Source organism: Ranitomeya imitator, chromosome 5 (genome assembly GCF_032444005.1).
Source record: "Ranitomeya imitator isolate aRanImi1 chromosome 5, aRanImi1.pri, whole genome shotgun sequence".
Lineage (NCBI taxonomy): Eukaryota > Metazoa > Chordata > Amphibia > Anura > Dendrobatidae > Ranitomeya > Ranitomeya imitator.
In genome coordinates, this window is record NC_091286.1 from 249,880,180 (window position 1) to 249,903,278 (window position 23,099).

Here is a 23,099-nt window from a genome sequence, read left to right on the forward strand (position 1 = left end):
AGCGTATTTTCTCTACATACAAAACGCTGCATTCTACATTGCACTTTGTCATGTAGAACTTTGCGTATTTACTGCTTTAATGACAGTCTATTCAGGGAAAGTATGCAAGCATCTCTGCTGTAGAAATTAACATGGTGCGGTTCGGAAACTGGCACCGCAGGTCAGTTTACACAAAGTTAAAAAGAAGTACAGTGGGCATGGTATTTCTATAAATACCATCCACTGTGTTTGTAATATAGAACACAGCTTTATGAAAGCAGCAAAAATATGCTGTATCTGACGGGGGACGTAGCCTGAGAGTGCAGGAGTATGGTCATACTCTGCTAAAGCTCTGCTATTACCAAGCCTGGAATACCTTCATTAAGTGACAAAAAAAGACCTCAACCTGCCATCTTATACCTAAGACCTTCAAGACCCTCCCTGGATCATTTTGGGAAAATCTGGACTCATATTCCTTGACATATTCCATTCAACAGGTTGCTGGTTCTTTGGAAGTCAATCTTGAATATGTCCCCCTGGGTTCCAGTAACGTCAGCTGGTTCCAGGCAGAGCTTTGGCTTAGGTGCCTCCTTCTCGGTATCCGAGTTCCACCAATGTCTGCTGGTCCTTGGTAGTGCTTTCTGCTTAGTAACTGAGTTCAAGTACCATCAGCTGGTCCTCGTTAGTTCCATTGGCTCTTGTGCCTTCTGCTACCCATCCGGGTTCCAATACCATCAGCTGGTTCTCGGCAGTGTCTTTGGCTCTTGTACCTTCTGCTACCCATCCGGGTTCCAGTACCATCAGCTGATTCTCGGCAGTGTCTTTGGCTCTTGTACCTTCTGCTACCCATCTGGGTTCCAGTACTGCCAGCTGGTTCTCGGCAGTGTCTTTGGCTCTTGTACCTTCTGCTACCCATCTGGGTTCCAGTACCGTCAGCTGGTTCTCGGCAGTGTCTTTGGCACGGGTACTCCCTCCTGCCCAGCATCAATCCAGCATGCCAGCTGTTTCCAGGTAGTGTCAACGTCACTTTCCAGTACGTTGTCCTGTCGTGTTGCGGTTGGGTTAGCCGACTCTACGGTGCCTGCAGTTTAGGTGCTTCCTATGTGGGCTGCGGACCTGGCAATGAAGGCTGGTTCCGTAGTTCCAATAGGACAAGCTCCTCCTGTAGGACTGTGGGTTTTGGTAACTCCGGCCGGCTCGCGTCCTTGAAACTTTTTATTTCATGAGTACCTTCTGCTGCCTGTCTGAGTTCCAGTACCATTAGCTGGTTCTTTGGAAGTCAATCTTGAATATGTCCCCCTGTCCGAGTTCCAGCAATGTCTGCTGGTCCTTGGTAGTGCTTTCTGGCACAGGTACCTCCTGCTTAGTAACCGGGTTCCGATGACGATGACCCTAAAGACGACTACCCTGTAGATGACCCTAAAGACCACCCCGAAGAAGATGACGACTCCAATAATGATGACCCTGGAGACCACCCCAAAGAAGACCAAGAAGATGACCCTGAAGAAGATGACCAAGAGGACAAAGAACAAGAAGACAACCACCAAGATACAGAAGAACAAGTGACAGAAGACCAAGAAGCAGAAGAACAAGAAGCTGCAGAACAAAAAGCAGAAGAACATTAAGCATAATGAATAAGGTGAAGAACTTGATGAAAAAGATGCTGCTGATGATGATGATGAAGGAGAAAGTGTGGGAGAAGTAAAAAAGAAGGTGAAAAGCATGGACATAGTGAAACATAAATATCGGACAAAATATAAAAAAGCTTAACATAGTCAATATCTTTGTATCTCCGAACATCTTAAAAAAAATTAATTCCTGCTATTCCATTTGATTGGGCTAAACCTCTATGTCTTTAATGTCTCCTCCACCTCCCCCAATACATTCTACATTATTCTTAGTTGTTTTCCTTCATGTACAATTAACCTACAAGGAAAGTAAGGGTTTATTTTCATTCCGATATTTGTGTTCCATTGACTTGCTTTGGATTCTGGTATCGGAATCGTCAATATCTGATATTTTTTGGGTATCGGTCGGATCCAATCCGATCCGATATTTCCCAATATCGGAAGGTATCGCTCAACACTAAGGGCGATAGCTAGATACATATACTTATAGCCACAAAATCTGCTGACAGGTTCCCTTTAAGAGGTAATGACATTTCAAATAAATGGAGTTTTCCTAATAGACTCATAGACTTCTTAAACCTTTTTACAATGCCCCAAGATCTCAGAGAATGGTCATAATCCAGAAGAAGGAAGAAATGAAGACCCCTCGGAGTAAATCCATTTGAAGGTCTAATCGTAAGTGGATACATAATAGTTTTATTGTTCAAATTAACGATTTCTTGTTCTCCATGTTTTATCTTTTTTTCCTACAATGTCTTAATTCCAGGTCTTAATGCAGCGCTTGCTGAACTTTTATTATTTATATCTTTCAGACTTGGGAACTCAAGATTTTTAGTATCTTTAGATCCTCTTCAAAAAAGAAAAAGGCTGGTGTGATCACAGCTATAAGTAACTCTATTACCTTTCAATTAGTAGAGGAAATCCATAACATTAATGGTCGATAACACACATCTTGATTTGAATCATTGACACAGTCAGTATCCTATACTATAATAAAATTATATGTACCTATGAGTGGGCAAATATCAGTTTTATATAAACTAATGAAATAATTAAGGAAACATAAGAAAGGAAACCTAATTATTTCTCGTGATTTTAATGTAATCCATGATCAAATATGGATAATTCGGCTTCACCCAGATACAAAAGATTTACTTTAAAAACATGTGTTAATTAACTGCTTTCTGACATTGGGTGTAATAGTACCCCTACATCAGAATCTCAGCTCAGTGCCAGAACCCCCATCTTTCCTGGCACATCAGCTGTTTGCATTTAACTTGCTCTTTCCAGAAGCGCACCGGAAATTCCGCCTATCAGTGACCCCGTCACATGATCAAGGGTCATCTATGGGTTGACATGACAACCAGCAGTCTCCAACAGACCTCTATGGTTGTCATACCCGGATTACTATGAATGCCGCCTGGTGGTCGCTGCTCATAGCAAGTGACCATTTCTGCTACATACAAGCGATCAGATCATCACCTGTGTCTAGCAGAGCCGATCAAAGTAGTGCAGCTTCTAGTCTCCCATGAAGACTATTGAAGCATGGAAAAAGTAAAAATATGGTTTTAAAAATATAAAAAATATTTAAAAGTTAAAATCACTCCCTTTTCCCCCATTCAAAATAAGAGAATAAAACATCAAATGTACTCATCTTTGGTATTGCTGAGTTCAGAATTGCTCGATCTATTAATATAAAAAAAATTAACCCGATCGCTAAACGTTGTAACGAGAAAAAAATTTTAAATGTCAGAATTACGTTTTTTTGGTCGCTGCTACATTGCAATAAAATGTAATAATGGGTGATCAAAAGATCATCTACACCAAAATGATATCAATAAAAACATCAGCTTGGCATGCAAAAAAATAAGCCTTCACCCAGCCCAAGATCACGAAAAATACAGGTCTCGAAAAATTGCGCTATTTTTTTTTTTTACCAAAGTTTGGATTTTGGAATACCCAAAAGGCAGTACTTAGAGGGATCCTTAAATCAATTCCTTTCAAAAGTTAAATCTCACAATTAAACTTAGAGAAAGGGGAATTTAATAATTTATCTTCTTCTACTAATGAAACTAATATTGCCATCAAGAAATTGCAGGAAAATAAATCCCCTGGACCTGATGGAATACCCAACGAATATTAAAAATTATATAAACATCATATCTCCACACACCTAACTTCTATGTTTAACCCCTTCACACCAAAGCCCATTTTCCTTTTTGTGTTTATGTTTTTTGCTCCCCTGCTTCCCAGAGCCATAACTTTTATATTTTGCCTGCAATATGGCCATGTGAGGGCTTACTTTTTGCAGGATGAGTTGTACTTTAGATAGACACCATTAGTTTTACCATATCATTTACTGAAAAATGTGAAATCAAATTCCAAATGTGGTGAAATTGCAAAAAACAGTGCAATTATATACCGTATATACTCCAGTATAAGCCGAGATTTTCAGCCCAAATTTTTGGGCTGAAAGTGCCCCTCTCGGCTTATACTCGAGTCACGGTAGCGGTGGGGTCGGCGGGTGAGGGGGAGAGGGCGCTGAGGTATACTTACCTAGTCCCAGCGATCCTGGCGCTCCGCCTGCCGTCCCACGGTCTTCTGTCCTGCAGCTTCTTCCCCTCTTCAGCGGTCACGTGGGACCGCTCATTAGAGAAATGAATAAGCAGCTCCACCTCCCATAGGGTTGGAGCCGCCTATTCATTTCTCTAATCAGCGGTAACGGTGACCGCTGATAGAGGAAGAGGCTGCGGCACAGAAGACCGTGGGACGGCAGGGGGAGCCGGACGTCGGGACCAGGTAAGTATGTAATATTCACATGTCCGCGTTCCAGCCGCCGGGCGCCGCTCCATCTTCCCGGTGTCGCTCCGCTCTGACTGTTCAGGTCAGAGGGCGCGATGACGCATATAGTGTGCGCGGCGCCCTCTGCCTGATCAGTCAGAGCGGGGAGACGCCGGGACCGGACGCTGAGGAGCTGCAATCAAGAAAGGTGGCTTTTTTTTTTTATTGCAGCAGCAGCAGCGGCGGCACAGATTTATACCGAGCATCTATGGGGCAGCATGAACGGTGCAGAGCACTATATGGGGCAGATATGGAGCAATATGAACAGTGCAGAGCACTATATGGGGCAGATATGGGGCAATATGAACAGTGCAGAGCACTATATGGGGCAGCTATGGGGCAATATGAACGGTGCAGAGCACTATATGGGGCAGATATGGAGCAATATGAACAGTGCAGAGCACTATATGGGGCAGATATGGGGCAATATGAACAGTGCAGAGCACTATATGGGGCAGATATGGGGCAATATGAACAGTGCAGAGCACTATATGGGGCAGATATGGGGCAATATGAACAGTGCAGAGCACTATATGGGGCAGATATGGGGCAATATGAACGGTACAGTGCACTATATGGGGCAGATATGGGGCAATATGAATGGTGCAGAGCACTGTATGGCAGAGCTATGGGGAAATATGAACGGTGCAGAGCACTATATGGCAGAGCTATGGGGAAATATGAATGGTGCAGAGCACTATATGGCAGAGCTATGGGGAAATATGAACGGTGCAGAGCACTATATGGCACAGCTATGGGGCAATAATGATCTATTTTTATTTTTGAAATTCACCGGTAAATGCTGCATTTCCACCCTAGGCTTATACTCAAGTCAATAAGTTTTCCCAGTTTTTTGTGGCAAAATTAGGGGGGTCGGCTTATACTCGGGTCGGCTTATATTCGAGTATATATGGTAAGTGTTTTTTCTCTTTATTGTTTTACCATGTTCACCAAATACTAATACTGACCCGCCATTGAGATCATAGATACCAAACATATATAGGTTGTTTTTTATTTAAATGGTGAAAAAAAAATCCAAAATTTGTTTATAAAAAAATTGTGCAATTTTCGGAGACTCGTAGCATCTCTATTTTTTGTGATCTGGGGCTGAGTGAGGGCTTATATTTTTGCGTGTCGAGCTGACGTTTTTATTGATACAATTATTCATGAAGATACAATCTTTTTATTGCCTGTTTTTGCATTTTAATGCAATGCTGCGTTCACCAAAAAAAGTTATTCTAGAGTTTTGACTCTTTTTCGATACGCCATTTACGGATCGGATTCTTTTTATATATTGATAGAGCGGGCAATTCTGAATGCGGCAATACCAAATATGCATTTTTTAAAATTGTTTTATTTTGAATGGGGTAAATAGGGGGTGATTTAAACTTTTGCAGTGTTTTATTTTTTTTAATATATATATATTTTTTAATTTATACTTGCTTCAATGGTCTCCATTGGAGACTAGAAGCAGCAATCATCCGATCGCTTGTGCTGCAGCCCTGCTCTATGTAGCAGACCTGCTCACTTACTATGAGCGCCGATCGCTGGGCGGCGCTCAGAGCAATCCGGCAATGTCAACTACAGGTGACTTCTACAGACCCCTGGTTGTCAAGCCTACCCATCAGTGACATACAGTCTTGTTTCACGGGTGCCGATGGGCGTGATTAGTGACATGCTTCTGGAACATTCACATTAAATGCCGCTGTCAGAGATTGACGGCAGCATTTAACAGGTTAAGAGTCACAGGTGGATCATGTTTCCACCCACGGCTGTTAGTGGCTCATGTCAGCTGTTTAAATCAGCTGACATGTGCAGGGAATGATTTGGGCTCAGCGCCGGAGCTCACATCAAAGGGAGAGCTGTGACATGCGCAGTACATGTATGGTGTATGTCGTGAGGGAGTTAATCTAGCCATCAATGATGGCATATTCCCAAAGGAATCCCTAATAGTCACCATTGTTGTTATACCTAAACCAAATAGTAATTCTGAGGAGATGTTGAACTACAGGCTGATATCTCTTTTAAATACAGACATCAAAATTTATGCTAAACAAATATCTGAAAGATTAAAATCATGCCTATACTAATTCATTCTGATCAAGTAGGTTTCATTAAGTGAAGACAAGCCTCAAATGCCACAAGAAGAATTTTAAATTTTCTTATATATGTGGAAAATCCCCCTCCATGCTACTATCTTTAGACGCCAAAAAAGCATTTGTTTGCATAGACTGGGATTCCATTATCAATGAATGATTTCAAGGACAAATTCTTACATTTATAACTGCTCTTTATTCATGCCCTTCAGCAAAGATCCAAGTTAACAATTTACTCTCTAAAACCTTTACTATTACTAATGGCACACATCAAAGATGTCCATTATCTCCAATCTTATCTGATCTCGTAATAGAACCCTTTGCTGAAATTATCAGAACCCAAGACCTCAGAAAGGGAATCCCACTTAATTTTGCAGACAATGTAAAATTTGTTTATTTGTGCATGACACGTTAATTTCATTACTCACTATGAGCTATTTCCCAAAATATCAAATAATTTTCGGTGGTATCCTATTATAATATAAATGAAAAAAAATCTAAAATTTAATTTTTTTTCTTAGATTCACAATTAAAACAATTAATGGAAAGGGAAGTTTCTTATTCATGAGAAAAATCACATATTCCCTTTTTAGGAATCAAATTCACTAACGATTTACATAAAAACCGAGAAGAGTACTTAAACATATTGCAAAAGCAAATCCAAATAAGAATTGGCAACTTTGAAAAATCTAACAATTCGTGGCTGGTTATAGGGTTATTCTCTCCACAATTATTATACTACCCAAATTACACTGTATTTTCAGAAGAATTCCGATTCAAGTCCCTTCATAAACAACTGTCAATGAATTGCAAATATGTTACTAACCAAAAATAAAAGCAAAGGGGGAATAGCCCTACCAAACATCCAGGCTTATTCTGAAGCTATTATTATGATTCGAAGCAGAAAATGGTTCATAGATAAGGGGAAAACCAGCTGGACAGAAATTGAAAAAGGACCCAATGGAAATTATCCTCTAGATATACTTATCACTTCACAATTACTAGATAGTTCCCTTACATTACCAGATACCATACTATTAAAATTCACTATTACATTACGAAGCAAATTATATAATATTGAAAAAAATGACAAAAGCAGCTATCCATTAGATACATTTTCCTTATCTCTATTTCATGCTGCCCTTCTTAATTTTCCTATTGATAAATGGGAAAAATCAATGGGAACCATTCAATTATAAACTTCTATTCCCTAAAAACGTTTCAGAATGTTCCAGCAGAGGAATTCTGCAGTTTTATTGAGCTTAGGAAATACATTAGAAAGAAACTCTCCATACTTATACTATAAAGAGCTATTTCCAAGTTGGAAAATCTCACAAATGATAATATCTGGACCACAAGGAATATTTATGCTTCTTTTAATTCTGGCATACATTTTGAAAAATCAAAACCTATGATAAAATAAGAAAAATATTTCAACTCACATTTCACCCCAGAAAGGTGGAAAAAAAGCAAATGAAATAACATATAACTCTAATGTAAACAAAATTAAACATTCTAAAAAAATAAATGACAAGGAAATATTTAAGTTTGTTTCCTTTATGAAGGAAAAACAGTTTAATTCTCTTATACAGGCCACAAATTCTCAAAGATGGAATATTTTATCATTTATGACTGTCTCCGAGCATTGACGTCTGATTATGTAAATATAATATTATCCATATGAAAATGCCCAGGACAGAAGACAGAAGACGGATTCTGGCAAAGATGCAAAGGAAGAGAGGCCGATAAATTGTGATGACCCTGTTAAGCTGGTTCCTTGGAAGGTTGAATGCAGTATCAATAAATTCCATCAGTATTGTGGATCAGTGAACCTGTTCTTGCAGACTGATTTATTACCATTTATTCTGCCTGCCCTTTATATGATCCTCATTCATATCATACAGAACGGTGACAAATACAAAAACCTTCGACAAAGACAGAACTGTAATCACCAAGTTAAATGCTCAGCTCACCATCAAGCAAATCAGAAAAAGCTTTATATGTAGTGATGGATTTTCAAGCTGAACTGTAACACATTTTGATATTCTTCCATATTCAGACAAAATCTATTGGCTATTGTGATGCATTGTGTTTAGAGATGAGCGAATATGTAAACATAAATTTGTGATTGGTATCACGAGCATTTTTCTCAAAATCAGAAAAAGTCAGTAATATTCAGTAAAAGATTGAATAAAAGCGGGTAATTCATGTGCCGCATTCAGTAAAATCATAGCGTGACATGTTAGAATAGAATAGATAGAATAGATATATATATACAGTATATAGATGCCAGTGACACACATATATATATATATATATATATATATATATATATAATATATAGATAGAAGAAAAGTCAGCAATTCAGCAGCCGCACTAGTGTAAAATCACAGCAGGAGCTGACAGGATAGAAGAGAAGGATTACATACAGTAAATACATATAGAATAGGTAGATATATAGATGTCAGTGACAAATACAATTAATACACTGTGTGTGCAGCTTACTGTACATGTAATAAATTAGTAAAAGATTATTTTTCTGAAAAAAATGGTGTGGGCTCCTGCGTAATTTTCATAACCAGCAGAGGGAAAGCCGATGGCTTGGGGCCAATGTTTATAGCCTGGGAAGAAGGTATTACCAATCGAGCTTCACAGCCTATTAATATATCTCACAGCTGTATACCGTATTTTTTGCTTTATAAGACGCACCTGATTATAAGACGCACCTAGATTTTAGAGGAGGAAAATAAGAAAAAAAATGTTTGTGCTAAATAGTGTGCAAAAAAACTTGCAGATGACGCACTGTTATGGGGGATCTGTGGTGATGTTCTGTTATGGGGATCTGCAGGGGACACACTTATGGAAGGATCTACGGAAGACACACTGTTATGGGGATCTGTGGTGATGCACAGTTATGGAGGATCTGCAGGGTACACACTTATGGGAGGATCTGAGGATGACACAGTGTTACGGGGGATCTGTAGTGATGCACTGTTATGGGGGATCTGTGGTGATGCACTGTTATGGGGGATCTGTGGTGATGCACTGTTATGGGGGATCTACAGGGTACACACTTATGGGAGGATCTGAGGATGACACACTGTTATGGGGATCTGTGGTGATGCACTGTTATGGGGCATCTGAGGATGCCACACTTATGGAGAATCTGTGGTGATGCACTGTTATGGGGGATCTGAGGATGGCACACTATACATTGTGCAGGGACAGATATCTGATTGGTGGAGGCAGTTCAGCAACAGTTCCCTCCACCAATCAATATCTATCCCTGCAGAGGAGGAGGAGAATCATGCTTCTTTTCCTCCTTTGCTTTAGGGCTCCGTGTGCAGAGGAGCCCAGAATTCTGCCAGCTGCCAGCTAGTATTTGCCGAGAACTAATGCAGCGCATGTGTATAGATCGAGAGCTAAGTGACAAAGAACTCCATCTGCGTATGCACTGGTTCGGTGGCCATTTTCTTGAAGTCCTGTGTGGTAGGCACAGGCGCTTATTCTGGAAACCGGAAACTCCGGACACTGGAAGTGCAATGGTGCCGCCCTGTGCAGCCCGAACACTGGAGAAAACCGCGCCGCCACCCCCAGCTCCAGGCAGCCAGGTGACCCTGCCTTCTGTCAGCCCTCCTCTCCACAGCCGCTGTCAGCACCACAGTAAGAGATTACTTCACTTTTTTCCTATTTTTTTTCACTATTCCAATTGTAAGACGCATCTCCATTTCCCACCAATTTGGGGGAAATAAAAGTGTGTCTTACAAAGCGGAAAATACGGGACTTCACCTTTATTGGATCTTAAAATAATTAACAAACAGCAAAGGATATGCAAACAGCTGTGGGCTGATATTAATAGCCTAGCAATGGGCTATGGACTTTGGCCCCCCAGGCTAAAAACATCAGCTTTCAGCTGCCCTAGACAAAGCCCATCTCTAAGATGTGCCAATTCAGGCACTTAGCCTCGCTCTTCCCACTTTCCCTGTAGCAGTGGCAAGTGGGGTGATAGTTGGCGGAGTTGATATCACCTTTGTATTGTCAGGTGACATCAAGCCCGAGGATTATAATGGAGAGGCATCAATAGGATGCCTCATTGCTAACCCCATAGTAACATTGAATAAATGCACACACCAAAAAGAAAGTCCTTTAATTGAAAAAATGACACAGACCCCTTTAATAATCTTCATGATACCATACATACAACCTCTATTACCATAGTCCTAATATATCAGAGGCTTGAGTCACTTCCACAACGTATAAACATATTTCACATGGTAGGTACCAATAGAAAAAATGAAGTGAAGAAGATAATGATAAAACAATGCATTTATTGAAGAATAATCTAAAAGTGTGTCATACAAATAAAATTAGACATGAAGTGGGGGAACGGAAAACCTCCAAATACCAGGGAGGCACACCACAGTACTAAAGAATATAAACAGGGATCCCAAGAAAGCTGCTATTTCAATATATCATATGCGTATTAACAGATTATAGTATCTATTATTATTATGTGTATCAATTGACACAGCTGCTTGGGAGATATCTTGATAACAAAAATAACAATATAGTGCCCAGCGCACAGAAAGGTATACAGGGTACTAGTATATGGGGGAGCCCAGAAAGTTTTAGCGAAAAAGCTATATGTTGATTCTGGGGAGCGATGGATATTGTTGCTATATGCCCAAATAAGTACTCATAACAGCACCTAAATAAGTACTGAAGCTAAAGTGTTAATATATGGTCACCTAAGATATATGGTTACCTGTAATATGTCCAAGTCTGTGCGCACGGGTAAGGTGGAGGATGAAGTGCTGTGGAGGCCCCCCCGCGCCCAACAAGCGCCGTTTCGCTGGATCGCTTCTTCAAAATGGGGCGTGGATTGGAATAAGCGATCCAGCGAAACGGCGCTTGTTGGGCGCGGGGGGGCCTCCACAGCACTTCATCCTCCACCTTACCCGTGCGCACAGACTTGGACATATTACAGGTAACCATATATCTTAGGTGACCATATATTAACACTTTAGCTTCAGTACTTATTTAGGTGCTGTTATGAGTACTTATTTGGGCATATAGCAACAATATCCATCGCTCCCCAGAATCAACATATAGCTTTTTCGCTAAAACTTTCTGGGCTCCCCCATATACTAGTACCCTGTATACCTTTCTGTGCGCTGGGCACTATATTGTTATTTTTGTTATCAAGATATCTCCCAAGCAGCTGTGTCAATTGATACACATAATAATAATAGATACTATAATCTGTTAATACGCATATGATATATTGAAATAGCAGCTTTCTTGGGATCCCTGTTTATATTCTTTAGTACTGTGGTGTGCCTCCCTGGTATTTGGAGGTTTTCCCTTTCCCCCACTTCATGTCTAATTTTATTTGTATGACACACTTTTAGATTATTCTTCAATAAATGCATTGTTTTATCATTATCTTCTTCACTTCATTTTTTCTATTGGTACCTACCATGTGAAATATGTTTATACATACATACAACCTCGCCTAATTCAACCGAAGCTCTCGTTCACCTGTAATAAACCATCTAATAGATATGCCTTTTCTGGGCAGCTGCAGGCTGCTATTTTTAGGTTGGGGGTCAATATCCATGGCCCCTCAGCAGCCTGAGAATACCAGCCTCCAGCTGTCAGCTTTAACAAGGCTGGTTGTCAACAATTGAGGGTTCCCCACTCCATTTTTGGACCCCACCCCATTTTTTCCATTATTTATTTCAATAATTAAAAACAGCTTGGGGACCTTTCTATTCTTTATAATCAACCTTGCTAATGCTGACAGCTGAGGGTTGCAGCCCCCAGCTGTGAGTTTTGCCTGGCTGGTTATCAAAAATAGAGGAGAACCCATGCAGGCTTTTTTTTCTTTTTTTTTACAGCGCAGGAGTGGATAATGAATACCCCCATCATCCACTCCTGCTCTAACTTTTATTAGCAGCAACAGGTATCAGATGATGGGAGCTGTTGTCCCATCAGCTGACACCAGTGACAGAGGTAAACTTCAAACCTCTTATCACAGCTGAGTGCTTGCGCTGTCTTTTGACAGCGTGGGACCCGCAGCTCTCTGAGCGGCGAGGATGGTTTCTCCCCTCTGATCAGAGGCTGTGTTTACCATGCTGTCATATATATGACAGTGTGTCAAACACTGTATTGTCAGGCCCCCATTCAAGTGAATTGGGTTCGGGTCTTCTCTGCAGGATGTCAGGCTGTATGGATGCATCATGCAGCCTGCCATCTAGATATAGTGGAGCTGACTGTGTGGTCACATCCTGCTGTCCTTGACTTTTCTGCAGCACATACGCTGCAAGAATAGTCAACCTGCATATTTGCAGCATTTCTTTTACCATACATTCAAGTCAATGGGTGAAAAATGCCTCAAAAATGCGGAAAGAAGTGGCATGCTCTATGTAAAAAAAAAACCGCTGTAAATCACAAAATCCTGATGACAAAAAAAACAGTGTGTGTGCTTGAGATTTCTGAAATCTCATAGGCTTTGCTGGTACTGTAAAAAGCCACTGAAAATTAGCATTAAAAATACAGCAAAAAACGCAGCAAAATTACCAGCGTGAACATACCCTAACACTGGGCCAAGTGCTATGTGATGTTTTCTCACAAAGCACTGGCCCGTATTCTACGGTAGTGTGACACCAGCCTTCATTAGCCACTCCTGCATTGTAAATAAATAATTAAAAAAACCTGCATGGGTTCCTCTGTATTTTTGATAACCAGTCAGGAAAATCTCACAGCTGGGGGCTGAAAACTTCAGCTGTCAGCTTCAGCAAGGCTGGTTAACAAGAATAAAATGGTCCCCATGCCATATTTTTTAATTATTTAAATAAATAATTTAAAAAAATGGCATGAGGTCCTCCCCATTTTTGACAGCCAGCCTTGTTAAAGCAGACAGCTGGGGGCTGGTATTCTCAGGCTGCTAATGGGAAATGGATATTGCCCCCACAGTCTTAAAATAGTAGCCCATAGTCACCCAGAAAAGGCACATCAATTAGATGCACCAATTTGGTGCTTTGCTCCCCACTTCCCACTTGCCCTTTTGCGGTGGCAAGTGGGTTCTTATTTGTGGGGTTGATGTCACCTTTGTATTGTTGCGTGACATCAAGCCCACAGGTTACTAATGGAGAGGTGTATATAAAGCACCTATCCGTTACTAATCCTATAGTAACATGGAAACAGTTTTCAATTTTATTTAAAAATAACAAGCACAGTTATACTCATCTAACTCCTAATTCCACCAAAGACCTCTGTCATGATCCAAACCAGGTTTTGAGTCCTGTCTTCCCTTTTTCCCGGCCTGGTCATGTCAATAGTTAACCTTTCTCAGCCTCTGTTTGGGTTCAGGTTGGCTATTTATCGCCGCTGCTTCCTGTAGGCAATGTCAGTTATAGTTTTTGCCTAGTGCTGCTGTAGCTGACTCTAATTGCTCTGATTTGTTCTGCTGCCTTGCTGTCTGAACCCTTTTCTCTGTTTCCCATATTCCCATCTTGACTCTGTGTTTCCTTTCAGTGTAGTGACTCCCAGGTTTTGACTTGGCTTGTATCCTGACCTGCTTCTGTCTTTTGTCTTTTGGCTAATCCGCTCCTGACCGTTACTGACTCCCTTGCCTGTCTCTGTCTGTGAGTTTGCTTATTCCTTTGGAACTGCACTACAGTGTAAGATTTTACCTGGCTAGTTTGACTAATCTGCTGCTGCAATAGCCCCACTGTTGCACTGCAGACCAGCTCTGTTTAGATACAGTCCTGCTTCCACTCTACTGCCATCTAGTGGACGCTGCACCTACCTGCATTGTAGTAGCGTGACACCCTCATTCTCCTGCAATAAAATTAAAATAAAATAAACTGCTATGACCTAAGAACTGTGGGAAAAATTCAGTGATGAGTTCACCGCAGTTTAAGCTCAGAAACTTCTCATGGTGATCTGCTGTGAAGCCACTGTGCATGAACTGTGGTGAACTCTGACTTTTTCCCACGGTGCTAGTGGGGATCTCACAATGTCACAGCAGTTCTGGCCGGCTGGGGACGCAGCCTCAGTGACCGGACGTAACCTCGATGACGTCACTGCCGGTCACTGAGGCTCTGCTCTCATTATTTCATTCCCCCGTTGCTCTCAGCCTTAACGGTTGCATCTTGGCACCATCCAGGTTGAAAACTATTAATCCTACAGACTTGGATTACGGCGTGGGACAGAACGACAGACATTTATGGTATATTGTTGCTGATTTTATAAGTTTGCCCACTGACAAAGCCATGAACAGTCTATAATTTTAAGGGTCGATTAATCTCAACATTGAGAGATAAAACTTTTTAGATTGCATGTTATAGTGGCTGTTATATGCAAGTTACAGAGTGTGGAATTTTTATTTAAAAGGAACCTGCTATCTGAATAATGCTGGCCGGACCACAAGCAGCATGAATCAGACACTGACTCCATTATTGCAACCATGTATTTTTTACTTTGAAATGTTTCAGCATTTCAGAGAAAAGATACTTTGAAAAGCCAGCATAGGGACAGTTGATCTCTAGGCCTCTACCTAAACACATACATTGTAAGAATCTTGTCAGTCTAGGTGAAGAGAAAGGGAGGAGTTTTGCGGAACCAGCTTTGGAATAGTCTTCTGAGACATATAATCCCCAGTCGATTGTTAAAAATAAGTTTTCTCTGACATGCCAAAGCGTTTAGAAAGAAGCATACACAACTGCAATAACACAGCCAGTGTCTGATTTGCCATTTATTGGTCAGGCAGCATGAATAAAGTGACAGTTTTCTTATAAACCTGTTTTTTTTTGGCTATTGGTAGGTATCAAATTTTTCTTTAATCCTTTTTACAAATGATTATAGGATAAACTGAGAAAACATTGGAAGCTCCTTTTTATAGAGTTCTCATTTGTTTTGTAACTTTTCCTGGGAAAATTGTCAAAGAACAAAAGCATAACAGTAGTAATTGCTGCCCTATAGTTAGTGGAAACCTTTGACTTTCCATTTCTTTAAAGATTGTCAGAGATTCTATCTTGTGTTTAGTAAAAGTTTCAGCAAAAGCAATGTGGAAAAAAATAAAAAAAACAGGCAGCTTTAGTAGGTATTTCTTTTAACCAACCCATCCAGATTTTCCATACATCCAACAAAATAATCTGCTCTCACACAAATATACATTCACAAAATTAGAATATCATCATAAAGTTAATTTATTTCAATTCTTCAATACAAAAAGTGAAACTCATATATTATATAGAGTCATTACAGAGTGATCTATTTCAAGTGTTTATTTCTGTTAATGTTGATGATTATGGCTGAAATAAATTAACCTTTTGATGATATTCTAATTTTGTGAGAAGCACCTGTAAATATATATATAAATTGGCACACACAGAAAAAACAATTACCGTATATACTCGAGTATAAGCCGAACCGAGTATAAGCAGAGGAAAAACTTCTTACAAGGAAAAACTTGGTAAAAGTATTGACTCGAGTATAAGCCGGGTATGCATTGTCCCCTAATCCCTATCCTGATATGCATAGCTCTCCCATCCCTGTCCTTGTATCCAAGGACAATGTATGCATGGCTCCTTATCCCCATCCTTGTGTGCATGGCTCCTTATTCCCTATCTTTGTATGCATGGTTCCTATTAAAAAAAAAAAACATCCTACTCACCTTCCTGCGCGGCCTTGTGGCATCTCGATCTTTCGCCGGCAGCTCTTCCTGCAGATCGAGCACATGTCCCCGCTCATTAAGGTAATGAATATTCATTCCATGAAGTCCAAAAAAAGAAGAAACAAAATATACCCGCACTGCTGTCATTCGCGATCACCTAGCGGCGTGCTACAATATGCTGTACCAGCCCTTATACCTCCTACTCAATGCATGGGCATAAGGGGTGCTCACCAAAAAGATATGTAATACAAAAGCAAAAGAAAAAAAAAAAAAGTGGTTAGCACTCACCAAACCCGATGCTGTAAAAAGTCTTTATTTTGACATGGACATGGATGGAGAGAACATGATGTCCCGGGATCTGTGGAAGCGCATGTAGCGCGAAACAGCTGTCATCCTCCAGACATCATGTTCTCTCCGTCCATGTCCATGTCAAAATAAAGACTTTTTACAGCATCGGGTTTGGTGAGTGCTAACCACTTTTTTTTTTTTTTTTTTTTCTTTTGCTCTTGAATATTTATTCCATGCCTATGGGAGTGGTGAGGCGTGCATATTCATTACCTTAATGAGTGGGCCACGTGATCACTCGGCCAGAAATGCTGCAGCCGCAAGAACAAATGAGATGCAGTGAGGGCGTGCAGGAAGGTGAGTAGGATGTGTGCTGGAAGCCGGAGGCTGCTACTGTCACTGTGCGCTACAGAGAAATTAATATTCACAGCAGTGGTACAGGCTTTAGCTGCCAGCTCCTGCCTCTGTGACCCGCTGCTCCGCTGCAACCCCTCCCCCACCAGCTTTCTGGGACAATTGACTCATGTATATACGGTAAACATAAAAGCATAATGCCATAGAAGAATAATGAATAGTGACCTGCAGCACATATACAAACAATGTTTCTTTAAATAGGGTTCCAGTAAGACCCTATATCCAGTAAGAAATAGACAATATAAAAGTCACAAAAATCACAGGAATTTAACTACAGTGTAATACTGTATAAGGGCTCATTGAGACATCAGTTCTTTACGTATGAGTTCTATCTGTCTTATTTACGATTAGAACTCATACCCAGTATAGCGAATGGAGCTGTATACATGTTGTCTTTTATGTGTGGAAATTAGATTAAATATTCAAGTAGATATACGAATAAATCAGTATCTAAACCATATGGATCAGAATAGTATAAAGTTAGGTATTGGATTAGACGAAAGGAGAGATCTCAGAGTCACAAGAAGAACCAAATTTTTAGCTCTGCCTATCCGAAAGTTTGATTACAGCGGATTCACTCAAATTTGTTTTTGTTTGAAATTGATTTCAGGAGACTTGAATTCATCTTCAATTTAAAAAAATTCTAATTCACATAAATGTGTTTTTTTTTGTAACTAGCTGTGGACAAGTTCAGCAAAATGTTATTAGAGGCCTGGATGGGGTTAAAATTCTTATAATCACCTCTCCTCAAATGATTAGCTCTTCTATCTTATTTCTTCTAATTACATTTTTAGATGGGTCTTATGTTCACTAAGTTAATGATGTACATCATGACCCATGTGATCCTATAAAGTGTGCATGCATTGAATCCCATTTGAGTTTGTGAGGTCATGGTTCTATGCCAATATCTGTTTCCATTGTCTGGAGTTGTTATGTGCCAATCACTGGCTGCAGCAGTCAAGCATTGTATTTATTGAGCTCTATACTGTCGCATTTGTTGGTTATATTCAAACAGTGCACACATTCTCTCCACTGGTGGCTAGTAATATATACATTTTAAAAGACAGACCATCAGTTCCAAACAGAAAGACAAATGTGAACAGGTGCAAGCTAAGAGAGACACTCTATATGTAACTTACAAATTAAAGCTGCATTCTGTAATGCCATAGTATGCAAATATTGAATATATGAAATTGGAATTGCCTTACTGCTATAGAAAGAGAGTTAAAAACGAAGATACTTAAATTGGTCAATTCATGTGTGCCCAACAGCCACAGATCAGGCAACTTTATTTCCTGGGAACCTAACCTAATACAGTCATATGTAAACGTTTGGGCAACTCTAATCAAAATTACTGTTATTGGGAATAGAGATGAGCGAACTTCTTCAGAAAATATTCGCCAATTTCGAATTCGGCATGAACGTAGCACATTCAGATTTGTGTTTAGTTTCACGAGCATTTTTACTCATAGTCAGCAAAATTCGGTCACAGTTTGGTAAATCAATGCGTTTCCTCTAATGCTTTTGTTTTTACTTTGGCTATGACCAAAGTAAACCATCCACAACATCATGACACAAGGTCTTCTGTGATTGACTGCCAAAGTCACATGTCCATAGCCATATATCTTGTTTTGCTGGCTCCATTTTCTCAGTGTCACAATGCAGAGAGGTCGCTTCTGTGCTAGTGCTGCTGCTGAAAGTGAACTTGTCAATTAACTAGATAGAATCCTGTCCTGTGTGAAATCGATCTTCCAGCATTTAACTGGACTGTGCAAAAACTGTATGGCAGGGATGTTACATCTCACTGACTGGGCACTGGGTGACTCTGGTGGCTGTTGGGGCAGGCGGTCAAGGAACTGTTCCACAAGTTTTTGAATCCCCAAGGATTGTGGTACAATCCTCTGTATCTAACACTTCCTCCACCTGTGCCCTCAACCTCTCTCTTAATCAGACATGTGTTCCAATACTGAAAATAGAATCCAGTCCACCTCCGTACTGGACAGTCACAGCTCACCACAATCAGGCAGAGTTCAAATTAATATGACTTAGAGACTGCAGTCACACAGATCAAGAGTTGTATACAGCTATCCAGACCGGGTTAGAGCAATGGCTGTCACCACTGAGCCTGGAGCCAGAGAGCATCTGTGTTTGTCTCCCTATTGAAGTCCCAGCTATACCTATGCTGAGCTACCTGATAGTGACTTAATCCATATGCTGTCTATTTTTTATAGGGCCCATTAATTTTAATGGGTGAGCTTGATCTTCAATTCTCATAAGCAATAGATATCTCTCTGGTTTTGTTTTTTTCATGGACAGTTTTTAAAAAAAAAAAAACACAGACGTGAATATACCCATACAAAATGCACCCAAATTATTCTATCTATGAAAACATGGATAGCACAGATCCACAAAAAAATAAATGCTGCATAAAACCTTAAAATGATAGCAAATATGTGGATGGCATTTACATTTTGATATGTTTTTAGATGCTTCTGGAACTATTATAGTATTAAAAGTATGTATGTGTGTGTGTGTTTTTTACATGCTACTTTTAGTGTTGCCTTTCTTCACATTTATGCAACATGTGTTTCACAGTAGTACAACCCAGTATACCAGCTTCATAGTATCTATAACAATACTGGGAGCTTCAGAAAGGAACTATGCACATAAGTGTAACATACCCTTCTGGTGACAATTGGATCTATATCTTTTGGATCACTGTAGGCTAACATCATTAAGTCGGCATTTAAGGTGCGTATCCTCTGTAGTCTCAGTTGAATGAAGCGTGCAGATGTAAATTCCAAGAGAGCTGGAGAGGGATCATCAGCACTTGGTCTTCCATTAATTAGTGAAGTGTGAATCTAATAAAAAAAAAAAACTTGTGTGTTAATATGGTGACATTAAAATTCCAAAACACAAAAATGATAATATGCTGCATGAGATAGATTTCTTACACTGACTCTTAAGTGTTACTATGACCACATAAAAGACACATTTGAGAAACCATAATTTGTGCTCTTCTAGATTGTTTGAAAAGCATGAACAAGAATAAGCATTTTTCATTTGTAATATTGCTTCTATTCAGAAGCTCCATGGATATGATGATAAACTAAAGGTTATCTAATTTAAACGACTATGGAGATCATGTATAGAAGTAAAAGCTCATTCAGACATCTTTTTTTTTTCATACACAAAATAACTTCTGTTTTCATCAGTATTTGGTCAATTTGACAGTTTTTGCTTTTGGCGTTTCATCAGATTTTTTGCATACAAGGTTTTTTAAGCTTCTTCTACAAAAAAAATGCATCCTAGAACTGTCACAATTTTTAAACTTGAGCAAAAAAACACTATGAATCACAGTATTAGTTGTGTATTTTATAAACTCCATTAGATACTTACTCGTACCACCTTTTCTAAACACTTGTCAAAAGATGTTAAGTCAGCCACAAAGTTGTCTAAAAGCTTTCAATAAATATAGAATGTGGCATATACTAAACTCATGTTTAATTTGAGTCACAGTTTAATGGAGTTACAGTAATAAGCAATTATTTCATAAGCAAATTAATTAATTTGTAGTAAATCCGTGTCAATGTCATCAAGATCAGCATTGGCGGCAGAACTGAAAAAGTATGAATAGTATCATGTTAGCTCACTAATTACAACATTAGGCTGGACAATCAGAACATCAGAGGATCTTCTATTGGGACTATTAAAATGGACTCAAAATTCCTGAAAAGCAGGACAGTTCTAATAATTATTTTTTTCTGGGAAGCCCAAGCCCACACCATTTAAAGAATTGTCACAATAATATGTGAAACTCAAATCAATGTTATTATTTAGATAGCAGATTATACAACCTTGATGTCATAAACTGTAATAGAAATTTCATATATTTTTTTTCTTGTTTCCTTGACAATATTGTTTAGTTTTAGCAATTTTATTCTCAATTGTTAACAAGGAAGAATGATACACAAACATTACATTGTTCTATGGCATAATAGCAACATCCACAAACGTTCCAGGAAAATAGCATCCTACATTTTTCTTCTCGTATCACAGATACTACAACTAATAGATGGCTTACTGCTTCAATAAATTAAAGGAAACAATGTGAGCTAGTTTCTAGAGCATTGTTAATGAGTACAGATCTGTTTCAAATGCCATGTTTTAAATTTCTGGTAAAATGTCATAGACTATGCTTGTCGCACTATTCCTAACGCTTTCATTCCCCTATGAGTTTGGGGAAATGTCAGCCTAATGAACTGTTTAGCAAATATTGTTGTGTCATTGACAACTATACCCTTCAGCTCAGTTCTTAATGGGACCTCTGTTCAACATTATTCCGCTACTTGCCTGTGTCACCTCTCTCTTCTAAATGCACGTTGGAATGACAAATTGCAATAGTTTTCAGCTTCATTTTTGTGCACCGTTAGAAATCACTGCATCTGTCCTTTATGACTAAAACAGCAGATAATTTTATGATATTTAAGCCTATAAAATTGAAATATAAAACACGAAATTCTGCTGGCCAAAAATGCTATGAATGTGTTCGGATCACATATTTGTGTTGCAATAAACAGTGCACACAATTGAATATATGGGACTGTTTGAGTTCTCAGTTTCCTTCATATAAATCAGTTAATATGGTGTCTCTGAATTAAACTAGAGATACCCATTAAGAGTAACTTTTATACAAAAAACGTTTACTGCATTGATACAAACATTTTACATGGATGTATCTGATTACTTTTCTGTTTCAAAAAATTGCTTTATTTGCTGTTGCATAAAATGAAGTATGAGAAACAGTTCACCTTTTATTTTTGGGAGAATCTTTTACAATTAAACAGGTTGTCCACTATTTGGACAACCCTTTCACAATCAACATGTTTGCCCTGAGTAATATAACAACACTAAGGCCGGCGTCACACTCAGCGTATAAAAATACGGTCCATAATTTACGGCCGTAATACGCAGAAAAGTCCCCAAAATAGTGGTCCGTATCTCCTCCGTAGGCAGGGTGTGTCAGCATATTTTGCGCATGGCATCCTCCGTATGTAATCCGTATGGCATCCGTACTGCAAGATTTTCTCACAGGCTTGCAAAACTGACATACGGACATACAATGGATCCATGTCCTCAAAAAATCGTAACATCATATATACTGTCTATATATATATATATATATATATGTATGTCAGTGAGACATATATATATATATATATTAATATTTCATTCAGCGCGAGATAGCTTTAAAGCCGGTAATTCAATTGCCGGCTTTTGCGATCTCCTTCCTAAACCCGACATGATATGAGACATGGTTTACATACAGTAAGCCATCTCATATCCCCATGTTTTTGCATATTCCACACTACTAATGTTAGTAGTGTCTATGTGCAATATTTGGGCGCTCTAGCTATTAAATTAAAGGGTTAAATGGCGGAAAAAATTGGCGTGGGCTCCCGCGCAATTTTCTCCGCCAGAGTAGTAAAGCCAGTGACTGAGGGCAGATATTAATAGCCTGGAGAGGGTCCATGGTTATTGCCCCCCCTGGCTAAAAACATCTGCCCCCAGCCACCCCAGAAAAGGCACATCTGGAAGATGCACCTATTCTGGCACTTGGCCACTCTCTTCCCATTCCCGTGTAGCGGTGGGATATGGGGTAATGAAGGGTTAATGTCACCTTGCTATTGTAAGGTGACATTAAGCCAGATTAATATTGGAGAGGCGTCAATTATGACACCTATCCATTATTAATCCAATTGTCTGAAATGGTTAAAAAACACACATACACATTATTACAAAGTTTTTTAATGAAATAAAGACACAGGTTGTTGTAAACTTTTCAGAATATTTTCTCAGCCTCGAGGTCATATGAGGACAACCAGCAGAGGGCGCATCACCGCGAATGAAGGTAACTACAGGTCATTGACCTACTTTCCATTCATTTGCTGGGGTTTTACAGCCAGGAGCACAGATGAATTAGCAGAGCTCCTGGGTGTAAAATAATTTAACCCCTTCAGATGGATTTACATCGTGGGACGTGACAGATCATCGGAAGGTATGAGATATTGTTGTTTTTTTTATTTTTTCTTTGTTACAGAGCGAGGGTCTTCAGGTGGATTAAGAGTCTAATAAAATATTACAACAACCTGTGTCTTTATTTTATCAAAAGAC

The 23,099-nt window shown here is 39.5% G+C and overlaps 1 protein-coding gene across 2 annotated transcripts in view; it reads right to left on the reverse strand.

Annotated features, from left to right (window-relative positions):
* Positions 1-23,099, reverse strand: part of LAMA2 (laminin subunit alpha 2) — a 1,496,617-nt gene that overhangs the window by 1,102,279 nt on the left and 371,239 nt on the right. For both annotated transcript variants that reach the window (XM_069726054.1, XM_069726053.1), the window contains exon 5: positions 19,607-19,786. In XM_069726054.1, coding sequence (XP_069582155.1) covers positions 19,607-19,786 — 180 coding nt within the window. The remainder of the gene's footprint in view (positions 1-19,606; positions 19,787-23,099) is intronic.